At 40.9% G+C, this 21,458-nt stretch overlaps 2 protein-coding genes across 5 annotated transcripts in view; both read right to left on the bottom strand.

Annotated features, from left to right (window-relative positions):
- The window catches only part of LOC311053419 (E3 ubiquitin-protein ligase TRIM39-like), a 479,738-nt gene that overhangs the window by 48,451 nt on the left and 409,829 nt on the right, over positions 1 to 21,458 (bottom strand). The gene's annotated exons all lie outside the window — the stretch shown is intronic.
- On the bottom strand, positions 2,673 to 5,800 carry LOC311053437 (uncharacterized protein). Of its 4 annotated transcripts, none has more exons than XM_084068961.1 (8): positions 5,757 to 5,800; positions 5,623 to 5,673; positions 5,150 to 5,351; positions 4,909 to 4,961; positions 4,545 to 4,681; positions 4,370 to 4,434; positions 4,001 to 4,080; positions 2,673 to 3,416 (listed from the first exon to the last, which is right to left on the bottom strand). In XM_084068961.1, exons 5-8 carry the CDS (start codon positions 4,602 to 4,604, stop codon positions 3,292 to 3,294), a joined length of 330 nt encoding a protein of 109 aa, XP_083925087.1. In that variant the 5' UTR covers positions 4,605 to 4,681; positions 4,909 to 4,961; positions 5,150 to 5,351; positions 5,623 to 5,673; positions 5,757 to 5,800; the 3' UTR covers positions 2,673 to 3,291. The 4 variants fall into 4 exon arrangements, with proteins under 4 accessions (XP_083925087.1, XP_083925088.1, XP_083925089.1 ...); XM_084068962.1 differs by having other exon boundaries at positions 5,150 to 5,363; positions 5,757 to 5,789; XM_084068963.1 differs by having other exon boundaries at positions 5,150 to 5,344; positions 5,757 to 5,775.

The following is a 21,458-nucleotide window of genomic DNA, read 5'->3' as shown; positions in this document are numbered from 1 at the left end:
AAAGGAAAGACATCATTGGGATTTGAACTCATGGCCTCTGGATCATGAATACTGCGTCTCAACCCATTGAGCTAACAGATGGCTGACAAGTACAGCCTTCCTGGTAGTTTTCAGTCGATGTTCTGGAAGCCAGTCTGCAAAGGAAAGAATCATAGGAAAGACATCATTGGGATTTGAACTCATGGCCTCTGGATCATGAATACTGCGTCTCAACCCATTGAGCTAACAGATGGCTGACAAGTACAGCCTTCCTGGTAGTTTTCAGTCGATCTTCTGGAAGCCAGTCTGCAAAGGAAAGAATCATAGGAAAGACATCAATGGGATTTGAACTCATGGCCTCTGGATCATGTATACTGCGTCTCAACCCATTGAGCTAACAGTTGGATGACAAATATAGCCTTCCTGGTAGTTTTCACTTGATCTTCTGGAAGCCAGTCTGCAAAGGAAAGAATCATAGGAAAGACATCAATGGGATTTGAACTCATGGCCTCTGGATCATGAATACTGCGTCTCAACCCATTGAGCTAACAGACGGCTGACAAGTATAGCCTTCCTGGTAGTTTTCAGTTGATCTTCTGGAAGCCAGTCTGCAAAGGAAAGAATCATAGGAAAGACATCAATGGGATTTGAACTCATGGCCTCTGGATCATGAATACTGCGTCTCAACCCATTGAGCTAACAGATGGCTGATAAGTACAGCCTTCCTGGTGCTTTGACTTGAACAACAAACAAGACAAATAACTTTAAAAAAAATGTGTTATAGCATAAATATAAATCTTTTTCATGGGGGGCCCTGACACTACATATTTTCACATTGGGGTCCACTGCCCAAATACATGTCAATTTGGGGGGTTGACAACAAAACGTTTCAGAACCACAGATTCCAAGGAAACAGCTGTAGGTGAATGGATAGAGTCACTGACTAGTGAGCCGCAGGTAACAGGTTCAAGCCTCAGCTACAGCAGCAAGTCAGGATGTCAAATCAAATAGGTATTATTAGGAGTGAAATGGTTGTGTTTCTTCACCCCAACTGCACATGACATCAGTTTACATGTACGTTATTTTCAGTGATGAAGACAAACCGCACAGACGTTCACTGTACTTTAGTACATTTTGTAAACTTATGACTCTGAGTAGAGTATAGCCTGACTTAAACAAACAAATAACAACTTAGTATAGTCAGATTATTTTTTACACAACTTACATTTTGTAATCAAACTACCGAAACGAAAGTTGGTCACCACCGAAACGAAAGTTAAATCCGAAAAAATCACTAAGTGTGGAGGCCAAAATCGTCCCCCCAAAAACCTGTTAGGAGTACGTTTCAGGCAATTTAGAGTTGATTGGTAGTACTTTGTTGTGACTTTTTTTGGTCCCTAACATTTATCGAGCTCTGGACTTAGTAAATTTATTTTTTCACCATTGTGTCACTACCGAAACGAAAGTTTGTCACTACCGAAACGAAAGTTTGTCACTACCGAAACGAAAGTTAAATCCGAAAAAATCACTAAGTGTGGAGGCCAAAATACTCCCCCCAAAAACCTGTTAGGAGTACGTTTCGGAAGGAACGATCGATTATAACAATTGGGGGTCAGGGAAACGAGCTCGACCTTTTCATCTTCAGGGGACAACAGGAATGGAACAGATGTTTTCACATATACAGTATATTATTTTATTCCCACTGTGCAATGAGGTCATTTTTGAACGTCCCATTTTGGTCCCTGGAGGGTGCAGAATTAAAGTTTTAATTGCGTCTTTGTCTGACGTCTTCTGAACGTCCAAACCTCTACATAAGGGCTTATTCTGGTCCAAATGTGGTCATCTTTTCTACGTCAAATTAAGACTAATTATAGACATCTTTTGTACACTTCTTCTAGGCTCGGTGCATAACTGTAATCCCCATTTCCTGTTCATTTTCCTGTAGCTTTAACATAGTTAGTAGTTAACATGCTGCTAAGCTAATCAAACAAAGCTACAGGAAAATTAACAGGATCAAATGGTTATGCCACCTTCTGAAAACTGGGAATACAGTACACAGAGGTTTACAGATAAATCACAATTCAATACACACTTATTTCCTTATTATCTCTTTATTCTTCTTGTGAATACACAGCTGCGCAAACAAATGTTCCACAATTACAGTATTCCACAAATATTCCATATGATTGTGGAATATTTGTGGACTGGAACTACACCCCCTGAAATGGAATCTAGTTCATAGGACCACAATGGAAACAAGTCCCCAGGACTTGTGTTATCCTTTTAGCCTTAACGTACCAATGACGTTTACCTTTCTGACTAATTAAGTATTCAAACAAACAGCAGATCAAGCCAGCTTTGAATTATTTTTGACAGAACAGAAGCCACTTAACTCCCACAATGTTGTTCCATGCAGTCTAGCTCAAGACTGAATACAGAAGGTCATACAGAAGGACACACACACACACAAACACACACAGCAGTCACTAGGGCTGATTAAGCTTGATCCAGAACAGAACAGTTAACTTCTCTTTTTTTTTTACACGTCAGAATCAGAATCAGGTTTATTGTCACATCACAGGTTTACAAGGTACAAAAGTGGGTGAAATTCGCTTTTGTACATCCTTCCCATCGCAACATTCATTTCCATAGAAAGAAGAGGGGGGGGGAGAAGAAGAGGGGTGGGGGGCAAGTGGGAAGGAGATCAAACAAGAGAACAACAGAAGGCCAAACAAGTTATCTACATATTTGCAAAGTACCTGAGATAATAAAAACTAAGGTGCCTGAGCATAGCAGCAATGTATGCATACTGTGCATGATATACTTATGGACGTTAAGGTGCTTAGAGAAAAAGAGCACAATAAAAAAAAAAGACAAAAAAGTCAGTGCGTTATACATGGGATTAAGGTGCAAAAGGTCAGCGCGTGTCCACCTAGGGTGGACTGACCCTGGTATAATCCGCAAGTAGCTCCATGAGGGAGAGCAACAAAAAAGTCATTTGCACCTGGTGTAGTCCACAGGTATGTCCGAGGGGGGCTAAGTCCAAGTCAAGTCCAAGTCCACGTCACTAGTCGAATGAAAATAAAATAATAATAAAACATAATAGCACAGCCTACTTTGCATGGACACCCTTTTTGCATGGGCCGGTTCCACATCAACTGAAAAATATTAAACAAGTGCTGTACTGAATAGCCAGGGTAAGGTCCAACCAGAGCTACTTCGTTGAACAGAACACAAGTTCAAATTACACAATACTGTACAATACTGTGACACTAAGATCCCCCACAATGGACAGTGAAAGTTCAAGTTAAATCAGTCCTGAGTGCCTGCTGTGTGTCCTCCGCCTCCCCTTCTCGCTGGAGCATGCTTGAGGTGGTCTGCGGCATGCTGCCTTATGAGGTCCTCTGTGGCTTCTGGGTCGAATTTCATGACTGCATCTGCATAGTAGAAAAAGACAATAAAAAATGTGCAACGGCAACATGCTGTCCTAGTCCCTATCTGACATAATACACAGCTCGATTGAACTCCTGCCATCTGGTAGGAGGTTCAAGAGCTCAGGGGGAAGCACCAGCAGGTCATCCAACAGCTGCCCCAAACCATCAGAACCCTGAACCCATGCTCGCGATATATTGCCCCCAAAACCAACATCTTGAAAGACGGATTGCACTTTGAATGCATCAGCACTTTTTACCAATGTTGTCTGCTCTTTACTTTTTAATGTGCACCATGAGTTGTGGAGAATGGTATTTTGCTCCCCTGTTTGCCTAGTGTGTATTGTGGAAGTGACAATAAAACTGATTGGGAGTCTCCATATTGACATGCAAAAATGCTTGTACATCCACAACTTGTTTAATACAAAGCCATCTCCCTTCTACACCTAACCACCAGTTATTTAAAATGTTATGATAGCAACGGTAACGGTAGACAGTTGGCATTGTATTTTTTTATGTCAACAGGGAAGGACATGTTTTACCCAATTACGTTTAGATTTGTCCTTGGTCAACATGAAATATGGGCTTACCTTGTATTGCGCTGAAAGTCGCAGTCTTCTCTTTTTCCCCCTTCATGTTCAACTGTGCCATCAGACTGTTACTGAAGAGCCTTAAGAAAAACAAATTACATTTAATAATGTAGTAGGATTAGGATTTATTGTAAAACATGGTATAAACCCTTTATACTACTAATTTTCACTTAATGTTCAACCATTATGTCATTGACATGACATAAGAGAGTATTCAGGTGTTAAGCTAAAAAAAAAAGGCAAATTAATGGAAACATGCAGTCAGGCGCTCATCTAAAATAATTAACCAAATAAGTGTTCACACATTGAAAACCACAGCGCACCCAAACATCACACAGGGGTTAATTCATAGTGTATGTTGAAACATACCTGTCAAGAACTTTGTGGACACAGTCCTTAACGTCCTTCCCTCTATAACGGGAAAGTTGCAGCACCTGTTGGAATAAGTCCATGAAAACTTTCACTGACATATCCCAGAGGAACGTAAAAAGTCTGCGAGTGCATCTTATGCTGTTCATTACTTCCAGACTCTTGAAAAGCCTACCAGGGTATTAAAAGCTTGGACATCACTGAGGAGTTGCTCCTCTCTCTGGAAGTCCTCCATTCTCTCAACATGACTGGCCGCTGAAGAGGCAGGTTCTTTAATGAATATTGATTTGGTCAGGACTTTCTTCTGGTATACTGAAAAATAAGTAAGTGTACATTAACACAGAGAAATGTTATAGACACCACCCTACAAGGATACAAAACGCTGATATAATTGAAGAGCAGTTTTTGTGTCCCGATAGGAGAGGAGACAGAGAGAACAGTAAAGGAAGAAAGGAGAGAATGGGCAGAAGAGAGAAGGGTTGCAAATTAAGTGTCCCCCAGTTTTTTGGGGGTCTTCATTGAAATAGCACAGAACTTACCTTGTGTTGGCAATGGGAATGCTCATGTTGGCCTCTCAGTCACTGCATAGCACCTGTAATAAGAACAAAAGTACATTTTAGAAATGACAAAGTGATATTTTTGCATTAAAACTTTCCAAGACAGATGACTATACATTAGATGAGAAATAATAAATATGTCATATTGTAACAATTAGGGGTGCACGATACTACTTGCTGAACTGTAAAGGTTTTGATTACTTGGGGCCTTTGGACAACTCACCATGCCTGACCGTGTCCCTGGATCTGTCATGTCTGGACCTGACCGTGTTCCTCGACCCATCACTGCGGTGGGACCTGTCATCATGTCTGGACCTGACAGAGTGCCTCCGAGCTGTTGCTGTACCTGGAGTCGTGGCTGGTCCTGGACCTGATGCTGTGCCGGTATCTGACACTGTGTCTGGAGCCATCACTGTGCCTGATGGCTGGAGCCATCACTAAAGACTTAATACTTGGACATAATACTACTACAATACCATGTCACACTGAAAAAGACTACCCCTACTGGTTGGTCTTAGATGTTGACAATCACACATCTCCTCTGATACACATAGTTCAACACATTGAGCCTGTAACTACTTACTCATTGCTTGTGAATTAGGTATGGTAATGATTTCTTTAGTATGCACAACATGTAACACCTTGTACTGACTGTACTTAAAATGTGTTGGTGCAATGGAGAAAGTGAATACTCACGGGGTGTGGACATTTCTCTGCTCCGAGGTGCTACACTTGCATGTCGGGAGCCTGGAAAAGACAAAGAATGTTCTTAGATACCAAATATTGATTTGTAAACAAAAGGTGACTGCTTAAATGTGATTCATACTCACTGTGTGTAGACATTTCCCTGTGCCAAGACCCCTCAGCATGCTCCACCACGACATCCACCAGGCCATCCAGGGCTTGATTTTCAGAGTCTGAAACATAACAATCAGCTTGTAACTGATTTCATGTTGTGTGTACCCAATACATCATTATCATATTTCATAAATTGACATCAATACTCAACTTCCTTGGTGCGATAGGAAAGGAGGGCACCTATACGGCTGCAATATAAAGTAAAAATAAACATATCCATATCTAAAATAGACAGCCTTATTAAAGCATTTGATTGTCATTTTTGACATTGGACTTATAAATTGATTATAGAAGAAAGTTACCCATAATGCTCCAAAACGTCAAATAAAACATGAATGGTCTACAATGTGAGGCCCAGTTTCTGTTAACACATTTCATATTTAGAAGTTACTTGAGAAACATATGAACTCTACATCAGTCATCATCTTGTCTTTTAACAGGTTTCCTCTTCCCTCTTATCACCACATCCACATCCTCCTCTTCCTCCTCTGCTTGGCTGGTCAGGTTGTAGTTGTCACATTCACAAGCTTTAACTAGAAGTTATACAATTCAACTGTAAACATTGATTCAACTATTTGTACTTGAATTATTGAGTAAATGATCCAAAAACAAAACCTGCCTGAAGTCATCTTTATCTTGACTAACTGGGACGTCAGCCAGTCCTCCTGGGGGTCCTTTCTCATCTTGTAAGTTGTGTTTGTTTGGCATTTGGCCATCTAATGGTTCCCTTACCCCTGTCGATCCAATTATTAGGAATTGTACCCTCTGTCTCCTTTCCATCCTCCAACCACACATCCCTGGCATACATGACCTGAAAAAGACAGCACAAACATGTTAGTGCAATATCAGAAAATAAATTATGTGAACCATAGTCAATAAATCACCGGGCAAGTGGTCATGTTAGTAGAGGGCAAAGAACTAGAGGCGGCCGGATTGAAAATGCTACGATTCTCATTAGAAGCAACATGGAGGGATGAGAACAGAAATGACTACATTTGAGTATAAAGCCCAGGTTAGAAGGTTAGACGATAAAGCAAGAGAGGTGGATAAAGCGAGAGGTGAGGTAGAGATGGTTTATCTGCGGCGGAGGGAGAAGGATGCTGAAACGCAAAACAAATAGCAAATTTAGGGTGTGCTGAGAGAGACAAGCAGGTGATGATCGAGGAAGGTGCAGCCGTGATGGGAACTAGCTGAAAGAAAAAGAAAATGTAACCTTTAATATTGCTGTTCCAGACCATGGCGAAAGGGTATGAGGACATAACCACCAACGTTTCTTATGGGAGGCAAGCCACCTTGCGGAACAGATCCGTTTCACGCAGTAGTCCATCTTTCATCCTACCCTGACTTGGCTTCCATTTCCTTGCTTGTTCTTTCACTGAAGTCCTGATTGTTTTTCTGGATATATGATATGATATGACAGCCGCAGCAGTGCAGCCAGTCTCATCCCTGACATTGTTGTCTCCTATCAAGGGACCATAGATGACCCACCCCAATAGGGTCCTCACAGCATATGGTCCACCTGCCTGGCTGTTAACCACCTCCAAAGGTTCCAATAACTTTGAAGCATTTCTGCCGCTCAGTAGGTCAACACCAGAGTCTATTTCTTGCAGTTTGATGTGTTTCAAATAAGGCCATGGTGGCAAGCCCTGTTGTTTTTGGAATATTGTGTTGTGAGACAGGCATGGTTTTATGAGTGAACACATTAGGGAGTTGTATGAAATCATTTTTGTCCAACTTGGCTATTTCCAAACCTGAGATATGGTGACTGGTCTCAGGCTTCACTTGGTTCATTGTGCGGAGAAGAATATTTGTTTTTTGTCCGGTAATGTTTAGCCTTCTCATTAAGTTTTCAGTGCAGAATGTGGATGTGCTTCCATGGTCCAAAAATGCACATGTTTGCAACACTGTCTCCCTGTGGCTCTTCACTTGAACGGGTACTATGGAGAAGATGGAGGTTTCATCACCGGCCCCAATATGACCACATGTGTGAGGTGAGACGACAGCATTGTTTCCTATTGATTTATTTTCTGTTTCTTCAATGTGGAGTATATCAGGATGGTTTTGTTCACACGTATCACAGGTTAAACGACTTGTTCAGTCTCTGCTTAAGTGTCCTCTTTTCAAACAGCCAAAACAGACTCCCTTTTCCTTTAAGTTGTCCATCTTCTCTCTGTGTCTTCTCTCTTTCATCTGTGGACACCGCTCCAATGTGTGACCACTTTTATTGCAGAAAAGACAATAATTATGATAGCTGATGAATACACTTCTTTCCACTCCATTTGACTGCACTGCTGTTTCTATGGGTGTTACTGTTGTGGCAAAACTGCTTCTTGGAATGTCTCTTGTGTCTCTTGGTTTGATGATGGTTGAGGTTTTGACAGTTGTAGTTTGCTTAGCATCTTGGATGTTTCCAAACAGTGGGTCAGACAGTATTTTTACCTGTCTCTCTATGAATTGTGCAAGGTCAGAAAGCACAATGTCCATGCCTCTCCTGTAGCTTGCATGCCTTGTTCCTCCAGGTTTATCCAAGCTTGTATGGATGGCCTTTTGTATATTGTTCAAAGTAATGTAAGCAGTCACTGTAATCGTCAGTATTTTTCTCCACTCCTCTCTCAAATGCCCTGATAAACATTTCATATTGCAATGGGTCACCATCATAAACTGGAATGTCTCTTGGTGGTAAAGTGGAATACAGATTTTGCTTAACCAGTAAAGCAGTTTTTTCATTCTGTCTTCGTAGCACATTACAAATATCACCTGCAGGGGGTGTAGTGTGAGTGACATGACCTTGAACATTCTTTTTCCCATGAAGCTGTACATTTTCAGTTTGCACATTTTAATTTATTATATTTTCGGTTTGAACATTTTGCCTGGGGAGAGAGTATTGCATTAGAGGAGTCATGTAATGAGCTTTGGCAGATTATTCATGAAGTGGTTTTGGTCTCACAACCTGTGGCTGGGAGCTTTGTGGTTTCCATTGTTTCCTTTTTGTGGAGTTTGATCAGGTAGGTATGTATTTGCATTTGGGTTGAATGGGGTCGTTTCCTTTGGAGCAGCAGCTCCTTTCTTTGAGTTTGTCCCACTTGACACTCTTGATGAGTTCCTTGGCCCATGGTTTCCAGTACATGGGCCTTTGCATTTGCTGCTGCCAGCTGAGTCTCCATTTCCAGTTGCTCCTTTTGCATTCTGAGTTGTTCCTGTTATGCTTCAATTTCATATTTTTTGTGTAAGGCAGCCACCTGTTCCATGAGAGCAGCCTTTTCAGCCTGAGCTATGATGAGCAAATGAAGTTGAAGATGCTTCTGATGGAGTGGATTTGTGTGTGGATTTTGATACATTTGATATACTGTCATGGGGTCCAATGTCATCAGAATGTACAGCACTCAACATTTCACTTTCAGCACTGACCGGTGTTTGTGGCTCCTTTTCAACAGTGACATGTATTGGTAGTTCCTACAGCTCGAGGGTTTCCATGGATTATGGCTGTGGAGTGTTTTTACGTATGTATTATGTATCCATCTAGTTAAGTTTATCTACTGTAAGTGCTTTCTCCACTGTGTTTGATCTGTGTGAACAGCATCTCATGCCTTTTTACAGTCCCTCCACAACGGAATAAAATACTTTGATAGAAAATGTCCAAACCAAATGTTGTAACCATCTCCGCAATCCTTTAATGACTACTAAACCTTTGAACACAAGAATTGAATGCTGAACTCCATGGTTTGTTTTCAATACAGTTGTCTTCAGACTTGTCCTGCATTAGATACTATGTACTATGCAGTAGCTAGATAAGAAATGGCAAACTTAAAAGTAATGTATTGATTTATAGCAAAGCAGGTGAATATATCCATATTTTGTTTGTATTCCTGTATTTGGTCCAAAGCACCCTGAATGCACAGGAGACCCTTGAAACTTTAGCATAATCCGTAACTTTACTTCTTATTGAACACATGTATATATACTAGAAATCACACATGCGCTCTCTCTCACACACACACACACACACGCACACGCACACGCACACACACACACACACACACACACACACACACACACACACACACACACACACGTTTATCTTTTCAAGATGGAATTAAAAAGTATGCATCACTGAGTGAAAGAGGTACATATGGAGAGCTTTTCAGCCCTTAACTATTGGTCACTTTACAGAATGCAAAATGTCCAAAGCACTTTAATACAAAAAGTACGACAGATAATATAGTTTCACAGTGAAATACAAAAGGTAGATGCCCTGAGATAATAAAAAAGACGATCTAAATGCAATGATGGAAATCCTCTAGATAAACTGGAAATGGAAATAGCGTATGCATTTCATTCTGTATATTTGCATAATATGTGTGAACATATTTGTGTGTCGAATAACATTACCTTTGAGAAGAATAATTAAAGACAAATAGCCTATGTACTACAAAAAGCTAAAGAACAAAACTGTTCTCAAATGTAGTCAAATGCTTCAAGCTAAATTAAGTTGTGAATAACTTTGGCTATGGCATCACTCACTTCATTCCCTATACACTGTAGGATACCATATGCCTCTCCCAGGCCTTCAACACACAGATCGACACACAAACCAGGGATTGTCCATCGAATACATTACATTTGTTGATTTTGTTTGATTGCCCATGCAGTGGCTCCTGTGTTGCTACGTCTGCACAGCCTTTCAGCCTTAAACTATTAGGTCACTTTGCAGAATGAATACGTCCAAACCACTACAAAAAAAAACATCAGAATTTCAGATCTAATTATCGGTTTGTCCCAACAGTCCATTAATGTCAGTGTTGTTATAAAGTTCTTTTCAGCAGCTTTTTTTTTGCCACCTTCATTTTCCATCCTTGCATTTTCCTCCGTTCTCTTTCTCAGTTTCTACTCTTTCTACACAGTTTCTCTCTCCATCCTCCCGTTGTTGTAGATCTCAGGCCTTGGTTTCTTGCTGGTTCAACACCAACCCATCCTCCACAAGGGCTGAGCTCTTCTGCTTGGGTTCTGTACCGAGGGCTTCCGCCTCCTCCATGGTGTTTGTCAGGGGCTTGCCCAGGGTCTCAGGCAACATGAGAGTCAGAATTCCAATGATGAACGCGAGGATTCCCACAATTAGCTATAGTTAGGGTCACCAGAAAGGAATTGTTGTTTAAGTTTCATAATTTAACATTTTACACATTTTTAACCCTAAAGTTAACTATTCTGGGCATGTCATAATAAGCAAAGATTTGGCAAAAATAGCAGATCTACAAGCTCACAAGGTGACGTGTTGTTTTAAGCTTGTAGATCAGCTATTTTTGGCAAAGAGATTATTTAGCATGTAGAGGGAAAAAGGAGGCGGCAAAGTATATATATTTGCTGACCTCTAGTGGTTACTTGTTATTCATCTATCTATACTATTTCAATCTATAGATTTGTGCCAGAGCCCTACCCACCTCAGCAGCTGCTGTGCATTTAATTAAAGTATGGGTTTTATACCAAGAACTTATTTTATGGGGGAAATCTTTTGGTGACCCCCCAGACTTTATTTATTGTACAATTTGGTGGAAGTAAAGAATATCTTAAAATAAAAGCATACGTTCATTTATAGTATCAATAAGAACAACAGAATTGTTTCTGTACACATATTTGTAACCCAGAGCATATTTAGCTATGGACCATATTAATGGTCCATAGAATCACATATAGAATCACATTCTAACCACTTTATCCATTAAATGTTGGCTATTCAAAACTAGCAGATCTACAAGCTCACAAGCTTGTACATATGCTATCTTTGATCTCTTCTGGTGGTCCCTGGCACAACACCTTTTCAGATGGGGGTCCACGGCCAAATATATATCAGTCTGTGGGTCCTTGACGTGAAAAAGTTTGAGAACCAGTGGTGGAAGAAGTACTACGATATTTTACTTGAGTAAAATTAGCAATACCACAATGTAGAAAGACTCTGTTACAAGTAAAACGCCTGTGTTCAAAATGTTACTTGAGTAAAAGTGCAAAAGTATTGGCATCAAAATATACTTCAAGAGGTGGTGCCATGGTTTTGCACTTTTTCAGTTTTTCATGTGGCTATGAGGTTGTAGAACTTCATTAAGCCCCCTGGTGGTGTTTTTATGGTGTTTTATGTCTTCTCTGACTATTTTGAGTTTCTACCTGGAGGCTGAAACCTTGAGGGTCAAACGTGCCAATAGAGAAACAGCGCTTTAGTGACATAGTAAAAACATACCCTCCCCCTCATTATCATAACACAACAGGTGTGGGCATGAGGAGGAGGAGGGACTAGGACAGGTGGGTGGTGCTAAGGTGGTGGAGGAGGTGCTAAGGTGAGAACCAGGTATAGGAGGCGTGTCCACATAAAAACATAATTTTAACAATTTCTGTATACTTTTTTGAAAAAAATCTTCCTCCTAGTATAACCATAATACCTGATGATTATGTTTGGGGGGGGGGGGGGTCACTGAAAATCACGGCACCCCGTCTTTAAAGTACCAAAAGTAAAAGTACCAAAATGTTTGAAAATAGCTGCTCTACAAGCTCACAACACGTCGCGATGCGACGTGTTGTGAGCTTGTAGATTGGCTATATTTTCAAATAGCCGAGGTATAACATAGGGCTGAAGTGGTTAATGTTTGTTTTATAATATAAAAATGTATACCTGCAAAGTAACTAGCAACTAAATACAAAACAAAATACTCAAAAAACTCAAATAATTGTAGTGGAGTAAAAGTACAATATTTGCTTCTGAGATGTAGTGGAGTAGAAGTAAAAGTACTGAAAATTGGAAATACTTCAGTAAAGTAAAAATACCTCAAAATTGTACTTGAGTAAATGTACTTAGTTACTTTGCACCACTGTTGAGAACCACTCCTATACAATTACAATACTGCCAAAGGTCACAGTAAAAAAGCAAGTGTTGTCGCATAAAAAATGACGGAGCCCCCTCTGGAGACTGAGAGTATTTGCAGGAAAGTGTAATCCATATAAAAAAAAACCTGCCACAGTAAGGTCACAATGTAATTGCGTAAGGGGCACGATAATAACCAACTGTCCATAACAAATGTTTTCCCTCTTATACGTAAAGCTTTTCCCCAAGGGGGAAGTGGACAGCATGATTCACACAGGGATCTGAACTTTAATGATGGAAGGGCGCGCATGGAGGTGCTTATTCTAAGGTAATACATTAGAAGTGGGTTGACAACACGGACTGTGACCTTGGTGCCAGAAAGGTGAGTAACTACCAGTAAAATGTGTATAAACAGGCAGAACGTGTATTGTGATAAACAGGAAATGATGAATTGGAAGATAAAAGATAATGAGTGTATAAAACATGATGTTGGGGTGTATGGGGCAGAGTTCGGACCACAGCTTGCTTGCACCATGTGACTGTGTAGACTAACCAGTGGTGGAAAAAGTACTCAAATGTTTTACTTAAATACGGTGCTTGAGTAAATGTACTTAGTTACTTTACTTAGTTACTAATAAGTTTTATTAATTTGGCGGCGGTAACGTTAGCGTTTTCTCTGCCAGATTTAATGCTTTATATCCATATGAGCCAATCCGCCATGCTCATTTGTTTCTTCTTGGAACACAGTTCTTATATGACGCGATATTAAACACGTCTATGGGAATTCAGAAGGGGGGGGGGGGGGGGGGGTTACGTGACCCAGGTGCGTAAATTACGTCAGACCTCTGTGCTCTATTGTCCGGCAACCAGACTCCAACACACCACGGATTGCACTTTCGCAAGCATTTTGTGTAAATCTTATCTTCAGGTTTGCCTGTCAAAAATACTGTAAGATATCACGTGCAACAGAAGACAGAGGTAGCCTAATTGGATTCAGCACCATGGACAGTGGTGGAAAAAGTACTCAAATATTTTACTTAAGTAAAAGTATCAATACTGCAATGTAGAAGTACTCTTTTTATTTTTCTATCCCTCGATTTTGTAACCCTTTTTTCACCCGGTGCCAATTTGCTAAGTGATCCTGGCACTACACTCCCCCCACCAGCCTAGGGAGCCCAGGGCCGAGATCATGCCTCCTTCAATGCATGAGAGCCAACTGACCTTCTTGTCACCTGACAGGGGGGAGTTTCCCTGGTTGGACGTAGCGCGTGGAAGGAACACGTTATTCCAACCAGTTCCCTTCTCCTCCATCAGGCGCCCCGGCTGACCAGGGGGAGGCAGTATAGTGACCAGGATTACTGCATGTTTTTGTGAGGGTATTAACTACCCTAGGAGACACGGGGAGAACATGCAAACTCCACACAGAGTAGGCCCTTTCGCCAACCCCACCTTGGGTATGGGCGTTGATGACGCGGAGGCGCTGATGTAGAAGTACTCTGTTACAAGTAAAAGTCCGGAATTAAAGATTTACTTGAGTAAAAGTACAAAAGTATTGGTATCAAAATGTACTTAAAAGTACCAAAAGTAAAAGTACTAATATTTTTGAAAATAGCAGATCTACAAGCTCACAACGCGCTGCGTCGCGTACATTAATCTAAAGTGGTTAATGTATGTTTCATAATATAATGATTTATATCTGAAAAGTAACTACTGTAGTAACTTAAGTTTTCAATTAATTGTAGTGGAGTAAAAGTACAATATTTGCCTCTGAGATGTAGTGGAGTAGAAGTAAAAGTATTGGAAATTGTACAGTACTTACTTAAGTAAATGTACTTAGTTACTTTCCACCACTGAGTGATGTCAGCCAAAAGTGATGTCTGCCAAAAAAATCTAGGGCCATTCATCACACCAAGTATACCATAACGATCACGACAACTATAAATAACGGATGGCAGCGTCCACACCACAACTACAAGGACAGCTATTAGTCGTGGATGATATCATTTTTGACTAATTTCCAGCACTATTTTATGAAGATAAAAACATTGCCAGCCGTTCAGAACCATTCAGAAGGACATAATGGAATGCAGTCGGTCTTCTCAAACCTTTTCATGTCAAGGACCCCCAAAATGATGTGTATTTGGCCACAGACCCCCACCTCAAAATATTATGTTCCAGGGACCCCCAGAAGCAAAGATTTGAGTACAAATGTTCGCTTACAAATAATATATTCCACCCGACAGAGACGACGCATAGTATTTTGTTACGTAAAGCCAGATTCATACTTTAAAAAGTCATACTTTAAAATAAGATATGAAGCAAGTACTGTTGAAAAAATGATTATGTGCGTGCACTGTGCACGCGTGAATCCTCGAATCTCAATATTTTAAATCAAGCTAAAGCTCCTCGCCAAATGAGCAAATGAAAATCATTTGTAGAATATACATGACAGTGTAATTACTATCCTCCTGGTAAAATGCAGCTGTGTGTGAGTGTGTGTGTGTGTGTAGCATATTGTATCAGAATTACTGGCCTTTCCATTAGGAACCCAGTATGCATCTTGCAGACATCAACAGTGAGATATGTAAATACATATTGGATAGGAAAAATGTAATTTTCTCCTATAAGGGTTCCATTCGTTTCATTGTCTCTGGACATTACTGATAATCTGAAAGCAATATCTCAGTCTGGTGCGCTGCACACCTGTGTGAAATAGGCTGTCGTCCCATGTGAGCAGAACATTAATTAAAGTAGAAAGATTGTGCTCAGTATAGGGTGCATACTACTGCATACCCCCCATGACGCCTTCAAGGTCACATTGAAGATCAAGGTCAAAATTGAGAGAGGGTGGGCTGTGGGCAGACTTTCATGAAACCTGGTTGGAATTAAGCTCTCTCTCTTGCCTCTCTCTCACTGTCTCTCTGTCTCCCTCTCTTTCTCTCTCTCCGTCCCTCCATATATCTCTCTCTCACTGTATCTCTATTTCTCTCTCCCCCTCCCTCCCTTTCTTTCTCTTTCCATATATATCTCTCTCTCACTGTCTCTCTCCCCCTCTCTCCCCCTCCCTTCCTCTCCCTCCATCACTCTCCCTCTCCCTCTCTCTCTCCCTCTCTCTCCCTCTCCCTCTCTCTCTCTCTCTCTCTGGTGGCCAACCAATCATTCCTGAAAATCAGGCCTGGCAAATTATTTTACTAACAGACAAGTAGAATGGAGGGTAAACGTAACCTCTGCACAACATGGTTGATTACTATAAATCTAGTTAATTGATGCCATTCAGTCATACTGTGGTTCCATGTAGCCCTTATTACCAACCTCACCACTTTATCACGTCTGCTTGTCAATGTGTATATGATGTAGCAGAATGTTGATGAATGTAATGTTGCCAGTAGAGAGTGTGTGTGTGTGTGTGTGTGTGTGTGTGTGTGTGTGTGTGTGTGTGTGTGTGTGTGTGTGTGTGTGTGTGTGTGTGTGTGTGTGTGTGTGTGTGTGTGTGTGTGTGTGTGTGTGTGTGTGTGTGTGTGTGTGCGCGTGTGTGCGTGTGCGCGTGTGTGTGTTTTACTATATTTGTGAGGTGAAAATATCCCCACAACTATAGTAGAATGAGAGAAATAGACTTATACTGGTCCTCATGGGAGAAATTATTGTTTTATGGTTTTTCAAAAGAGGGAAAATATTCAACGTGGGCCCTTATTTTAGATTTAAGGGCCCATGTTGGGGGGGGGGGTAATTTATAATTCTTAATTTATATCTGCAAAGTAACTAGTAACTAAAGTTTTAAAACAATTGTAGAGGAGTAAAAGTACAATATTTGCCTCTGAGATGTAGTGGAGTAGAAGTAAAAGTATAAACAATTGGAAATACTCCAGTAAAGTAAAAGTACCTCAAAATTGTACTTGAGTACAGTAGCCTTGATCACCACTGCTCACTCCCCTCTTGTCTAATCAATGCCTCTTTCTTTACGTCACCTCCCAGTCACTGTGATGATTCTCTCCTCCACCAGACTCCATTTCAACTAGTTTCACACTCCCTCAGCCTTTGTGTGCCTCGCTAATTGTTCTCCTGAGAGCCCTTTCACGGCCCTGCTGAGTGAAGAACAATTGAAGGAAATGAGCTAGACATTGAGAAGAGGGTCTTGAGGAGTGATAAGAATGAACCAAGCTCATTAAAAGACTCCATCAGCAAGTAATGTGTTGAAAATGAAAGTTTGGGAGCTTCGCCTCTGCACTTTGTTTCAAAGCCATTAGCTTTTAGTGTTCATTTTGTCAACTAAAGAACTATGACGGTTTTTTTTTGTCGACAACCTTTTTACATGGACGAAAACTAAATAAAAACTAAGCAATGATGACAAAAACTATGACTAAATATATTTTACATTAAGCTACTAAAATGTTAGAGAGGGACTAGTGTAGAAGAGATCCAGTAGAACTGGATCTCTTCTACACTAGTAAGTCATTTTATGCTTGGTTGTAGCCTGGCATGGCCAGACTAAGCCTGGCATAGCCAGACTAATATCACTGCGAAGATATTAGTCTGGAATCTCTGTATGGAGCCTGCATTTCCAAGGGGCCGATTAAAAAAAAGGCCTCTGCTGATAAACCCGCCCCATATTTGCATACATCCCAATCACAACTGAGCGGTGCCAGACCAAATCTGCCGAGAGCATTTTTTTTTGCAATGACAGATTCGTCTGGTTTCCACGCTAGCTTGGTTGCGCTCGGGTGTCGCGCTCTGAAAATAGCCGATCTACAAGCTCACATTGCGCCTCAGTTGTGAGATCGGCTATTTCCTTAAGTATAAATCAGGCATTACGATGCCATCACGGCTTAACAAAAATAAGGTTTTTGACAACTAAATCAACTGTGGATTTAGTTGAGTCAAATCTTATGATATTTAGTCAACTAAAACTAGATATAATATTACTAAAACTAAATCGAATGCTATTCAAAAGACAAAAAATGGAATCAAAATTTGCTGTCAAAATTATCACTGGCCGTTAGATCTCTAGAAACAATATAGCATGCACACACAAAGCAGGGAACTCATCTCTGGCTGGCCTTGTTGAAAAAGATATGTCATTGACATTGCTCTGTTTCAGTCAGTGTGTGTGTGTGTGTGTGTGTGTGTGTGTGTGTGTGTGTGTGTGTGTGTGTGTGTGTGTGTGTGTGTGTGTGTGTGTGTGTGTGTGTGTGTGTGTGTGTGTGTGTGTGTGTGTGTGTGCGCACGCGCATGTGCGTGTGTGTGCATGCCCTTGTTTGCACTTATGTAAGCAGTGGTGAACTGCTTACATAAGCACACATGAGTGTACTCAACCCCAGTATGTTGAGTCAAAGCATAGACAATCCTGGTCAAATAGTAGTCTTGCAGTACTTGCTTTTAAAAGATACTTTAAAAGGACCACTTCACCTATTTTCAACCTGTCGTCACATAATTGGTCCATAATTGGTTATAAGATGGCACCATTGCTGTCTACTCACTCTGTGTCTCAGAGGAGGTCTGTGGACAGTTCAGACACCTGCCTACCAGTGACATCATCAATTGGGATTTGTGTTTTTTCGAAAAAATCTTCTGAAAGTAGCAGATCTACAAGCTCACAATGTGTTGCGATGCGACGCATTGTGAGCTTGTAGATCGGCCATTTTCAAATGGCCGAAATGTATATAGGGCTGAAGTGGTTAATGTATGTTTTGTAATAATAATAATAATAATAATAAAACTAAGTAACTAAAGTTTTCAATTAATTGTACTGGAGTAAAAAGTACAATATTTTTCTCTGAGATGTAGTGGAGTAGAAGTAAAAGTCGGAAATACTCCAGTAAAGTAAAAAATACCTCAACATTGTACTTAAGTAGGCTACAGTACTTTAGTAAATGTACTTAAATACTTTACACCACTGCCCACAAGTTACCAATGGAACTGACCTCAGGAGTTTACGTCGACAACCACTTTCCTCAGAGGCGTATGAATCTTTGAACACAATTCTTGCTGGAAATACACTGTATACTGTAGGCTGTAGGCTGACTGCACTCTTTAGTTATCTGAAATATACAGATTGATGTGATACCGGGGAAAAGTTGATAGTTCAGACTTGTCCGAGCTGGCCGGCTGTAGGAATCAATAAAGGGCACAACAAACAATAATTTGGACTTGGATTGGGTTGGAATTTTTGAGGTTCAGCTATTTCGTACATGTATTGCTTTGCATCCTGCCAGGTTGTAGGCCTGTAGCGAGGTAGTGAAAGTCATAAGATACAAATACTCAAACAAAATAAATACTTAAAGGTACTCAAGTAAATGTACTTTGTTCGAATCCTCCGTGGTGCAACAGGCTTTGTCGAGCGTCTACACAAACACAATTGGCCCGTGTTTGGGGGAGGGAAGCCGGACGGGGAGGTAAGGGTGATATTGATCATTGCACATACTCCTACGGGCTGGGGCGGCACCTGTCAGCGGGGAGTGTTGGGCGGGAGGAGTAGGACGAAGGCTCTACGTCCTCCCGATGGAATCAACAGGCGTTTATTTCTGTTGAATTTACATGATCACGTGCTTAATATATCGTTGCCGTCGGGCAGAAACCTGCTTGGCAGCAACCTCGCCTTTTGTGTTTTTTCGTACATTAATGCCCCACTTTATCATACTGCAGCGTCACACAAAAGTAGCAGATCTAAAAGCTCGAAACGATCTTGTAGATCTGCTACTTTTGATGCTTTTGAATTTGAATCCCGAAAAGTAACAATTTTGCACATAATATGCGGTTTCCACCCGACAGAGACGATATCATACAAATGATGGGGATGTAAAAAACCTTTTGACGGGAACGTCCTCCAATCACCATTGCCCGTCTGACATTGGGTGGCACTCGTTGCGGTGTTGGCACACAGACAAGCCTCTGTCAAGGAGAGAGGAGAGGAGAGACACACACAGGGTCACTAAAACACTCAGTGTCACAGAGATAAAAGCACAACTTATTTGAAAAAAGCAGGACTTATTTGCAGTGGCGGAAAAAGTACTCACATTATTTACTTAAGTGAAAGTATCAATACTGCAATAAAGAAATACTCTGTTACAAGTAAAAGTCTGTAATTCAAAATGTACTTGAGTGAAAGTACAAACATATTGGCATCAACATGTACTTAAAGTAGTACTCATTATGCAGAATGTCCTTTCGGCCTGGCGGAGACAATAAAGTTATTTGAAACAGATGGCACCGACATGATGTGCCGCCATTGTTATTTTAGGTTGGACATCATTGCAATTACCTCTCTCCATCAGAAGAGGGAGACAATAGACAGATAAGTATGTAAAGTTTAACCACATGAACCCCAGTGTCCCTATTGTGGGGGCAAACACCACTGCATGACACGTGGTGAGCTTGCATAATAACTTTACAGTATAGTGTTTGGAACTATCAACCATGGCAAGCATTACTTCGGTACTCTTTAAAATTACAATTAAGGCATTTAGCAGACGCACTTATTCAGAGTGACTACAGACTAGGCCTACAAGTCAACGCTGTTTCTCCATTTTTCAACTTTAATTTATACATCAGTGCTATTGAACACCCTTTACGTCTGTGTTACAAATATTGAACCAATGAAAAGTATTAAAAATGCTTCTGACTTATCCTCCTAACTCCATTTGGATCGGTCAAACCACCTAACTTTGGAGATAGTTGTTTTTTTTCCATTGGAATTAGTTTTAGTTGTTTTTTCCATTTCTGTTTTTTGATTAGAAGTCAAACGGAACAAAAAAGCTTATATCCACATTAATGATCAAATCATCCTCCACTTGAGCTGTATTTAAGGTAAAGTGATGATAATATAAAGGACACATTCGAGTATCTGACAATGTATAAAGTCACCGACTTTGATGAGGCAGTATTGTGTTGTTCTAAAAACATTTTTTTCTTTTTTTCATTTCCTGAAAAGTTTCTATTTTAGACATACCGGTGGCTGGTTTCTGCCTGTCAGCAGAGAAGTGCAGAATTGTTGCGTCTGAGCACACCAAAACTGGCAATAGATTATTGAATGTAAAATGAATATTCTTTGTTTATAGTTCATGAGAGTCTCGTAACCATTTAGCTATATTAGAAGTGGAGAGGGTACAACAAATCAATAAGTGCGGGAAGCATGAACGCCCGTATTGATTTTCCCATCACATCACTGGGCGGGCTTTCACTTTAAAGGAGTTGTGAAGCCCCTTTGGGGGGGCGTTTTTTTTAATACAGCCAGAAAATCCCCTTCCAGCACTGGCCTTGTGGCATGCCTCACTAATCATTAGATCATCAACCCCAACCTCCTGGGATCGAATCTCGCTGGTGCCACTATTTCTCCAACAACGCAGACATTTATTTTCGCCAATAAATTATAGTTTTTGACCATAACGGAGGCTCGCCGTGTCAAGCGAACTTGAGCCACGAGAGGCACCGCCGAGCGAACTATAGCGAGCGAGTCGCCGCGCCGAACGTTCCGAAGTTCACTTGAGCCGACTCAGCGCCGTCCGAGTTATGTACCGATAGGATACATAACTCGGATACATGAATCGCAAATCATGTTGTGGGCAGAGTGTTTGCCCCAACTGACACTCAAAGTGACTACTGGCCAATCACAGCGTGTCTATTCAGGGACTTTCCCAACCCCCGTGCACTCAAATAGCTGGCGTCAAGACCATTGGTCATTGGTCATTTGCTATTTGAAAATAGCTGATCTACAAGCTCACACCGTGTCGCATTGTGACGCCTTGTGAGCTTGAAGATCAGCATTTTTCACTTGAAAAAAAGTGAAAAATGCTGTTTTTTTTTAAGTCACACATCTTGTACGGGGGTTCCTGGCACA

Source organism: Gymnoscopelus microlampas (assembly GCF_963454915.1).
Source record: "Gymnoscopelus microlampas genome assembly, chromosome: 10".
Taxonomy (NCBI): Eukaryota; Metazoa; Chordata; class Actinopteri; order Myctophiformes; family Myctophidae; genus Gymnoscopelus; species Gymnoscopelus microlampas.
This window is presented reverse-complemented; position numbering and strand designations above follow the sequence as displayed.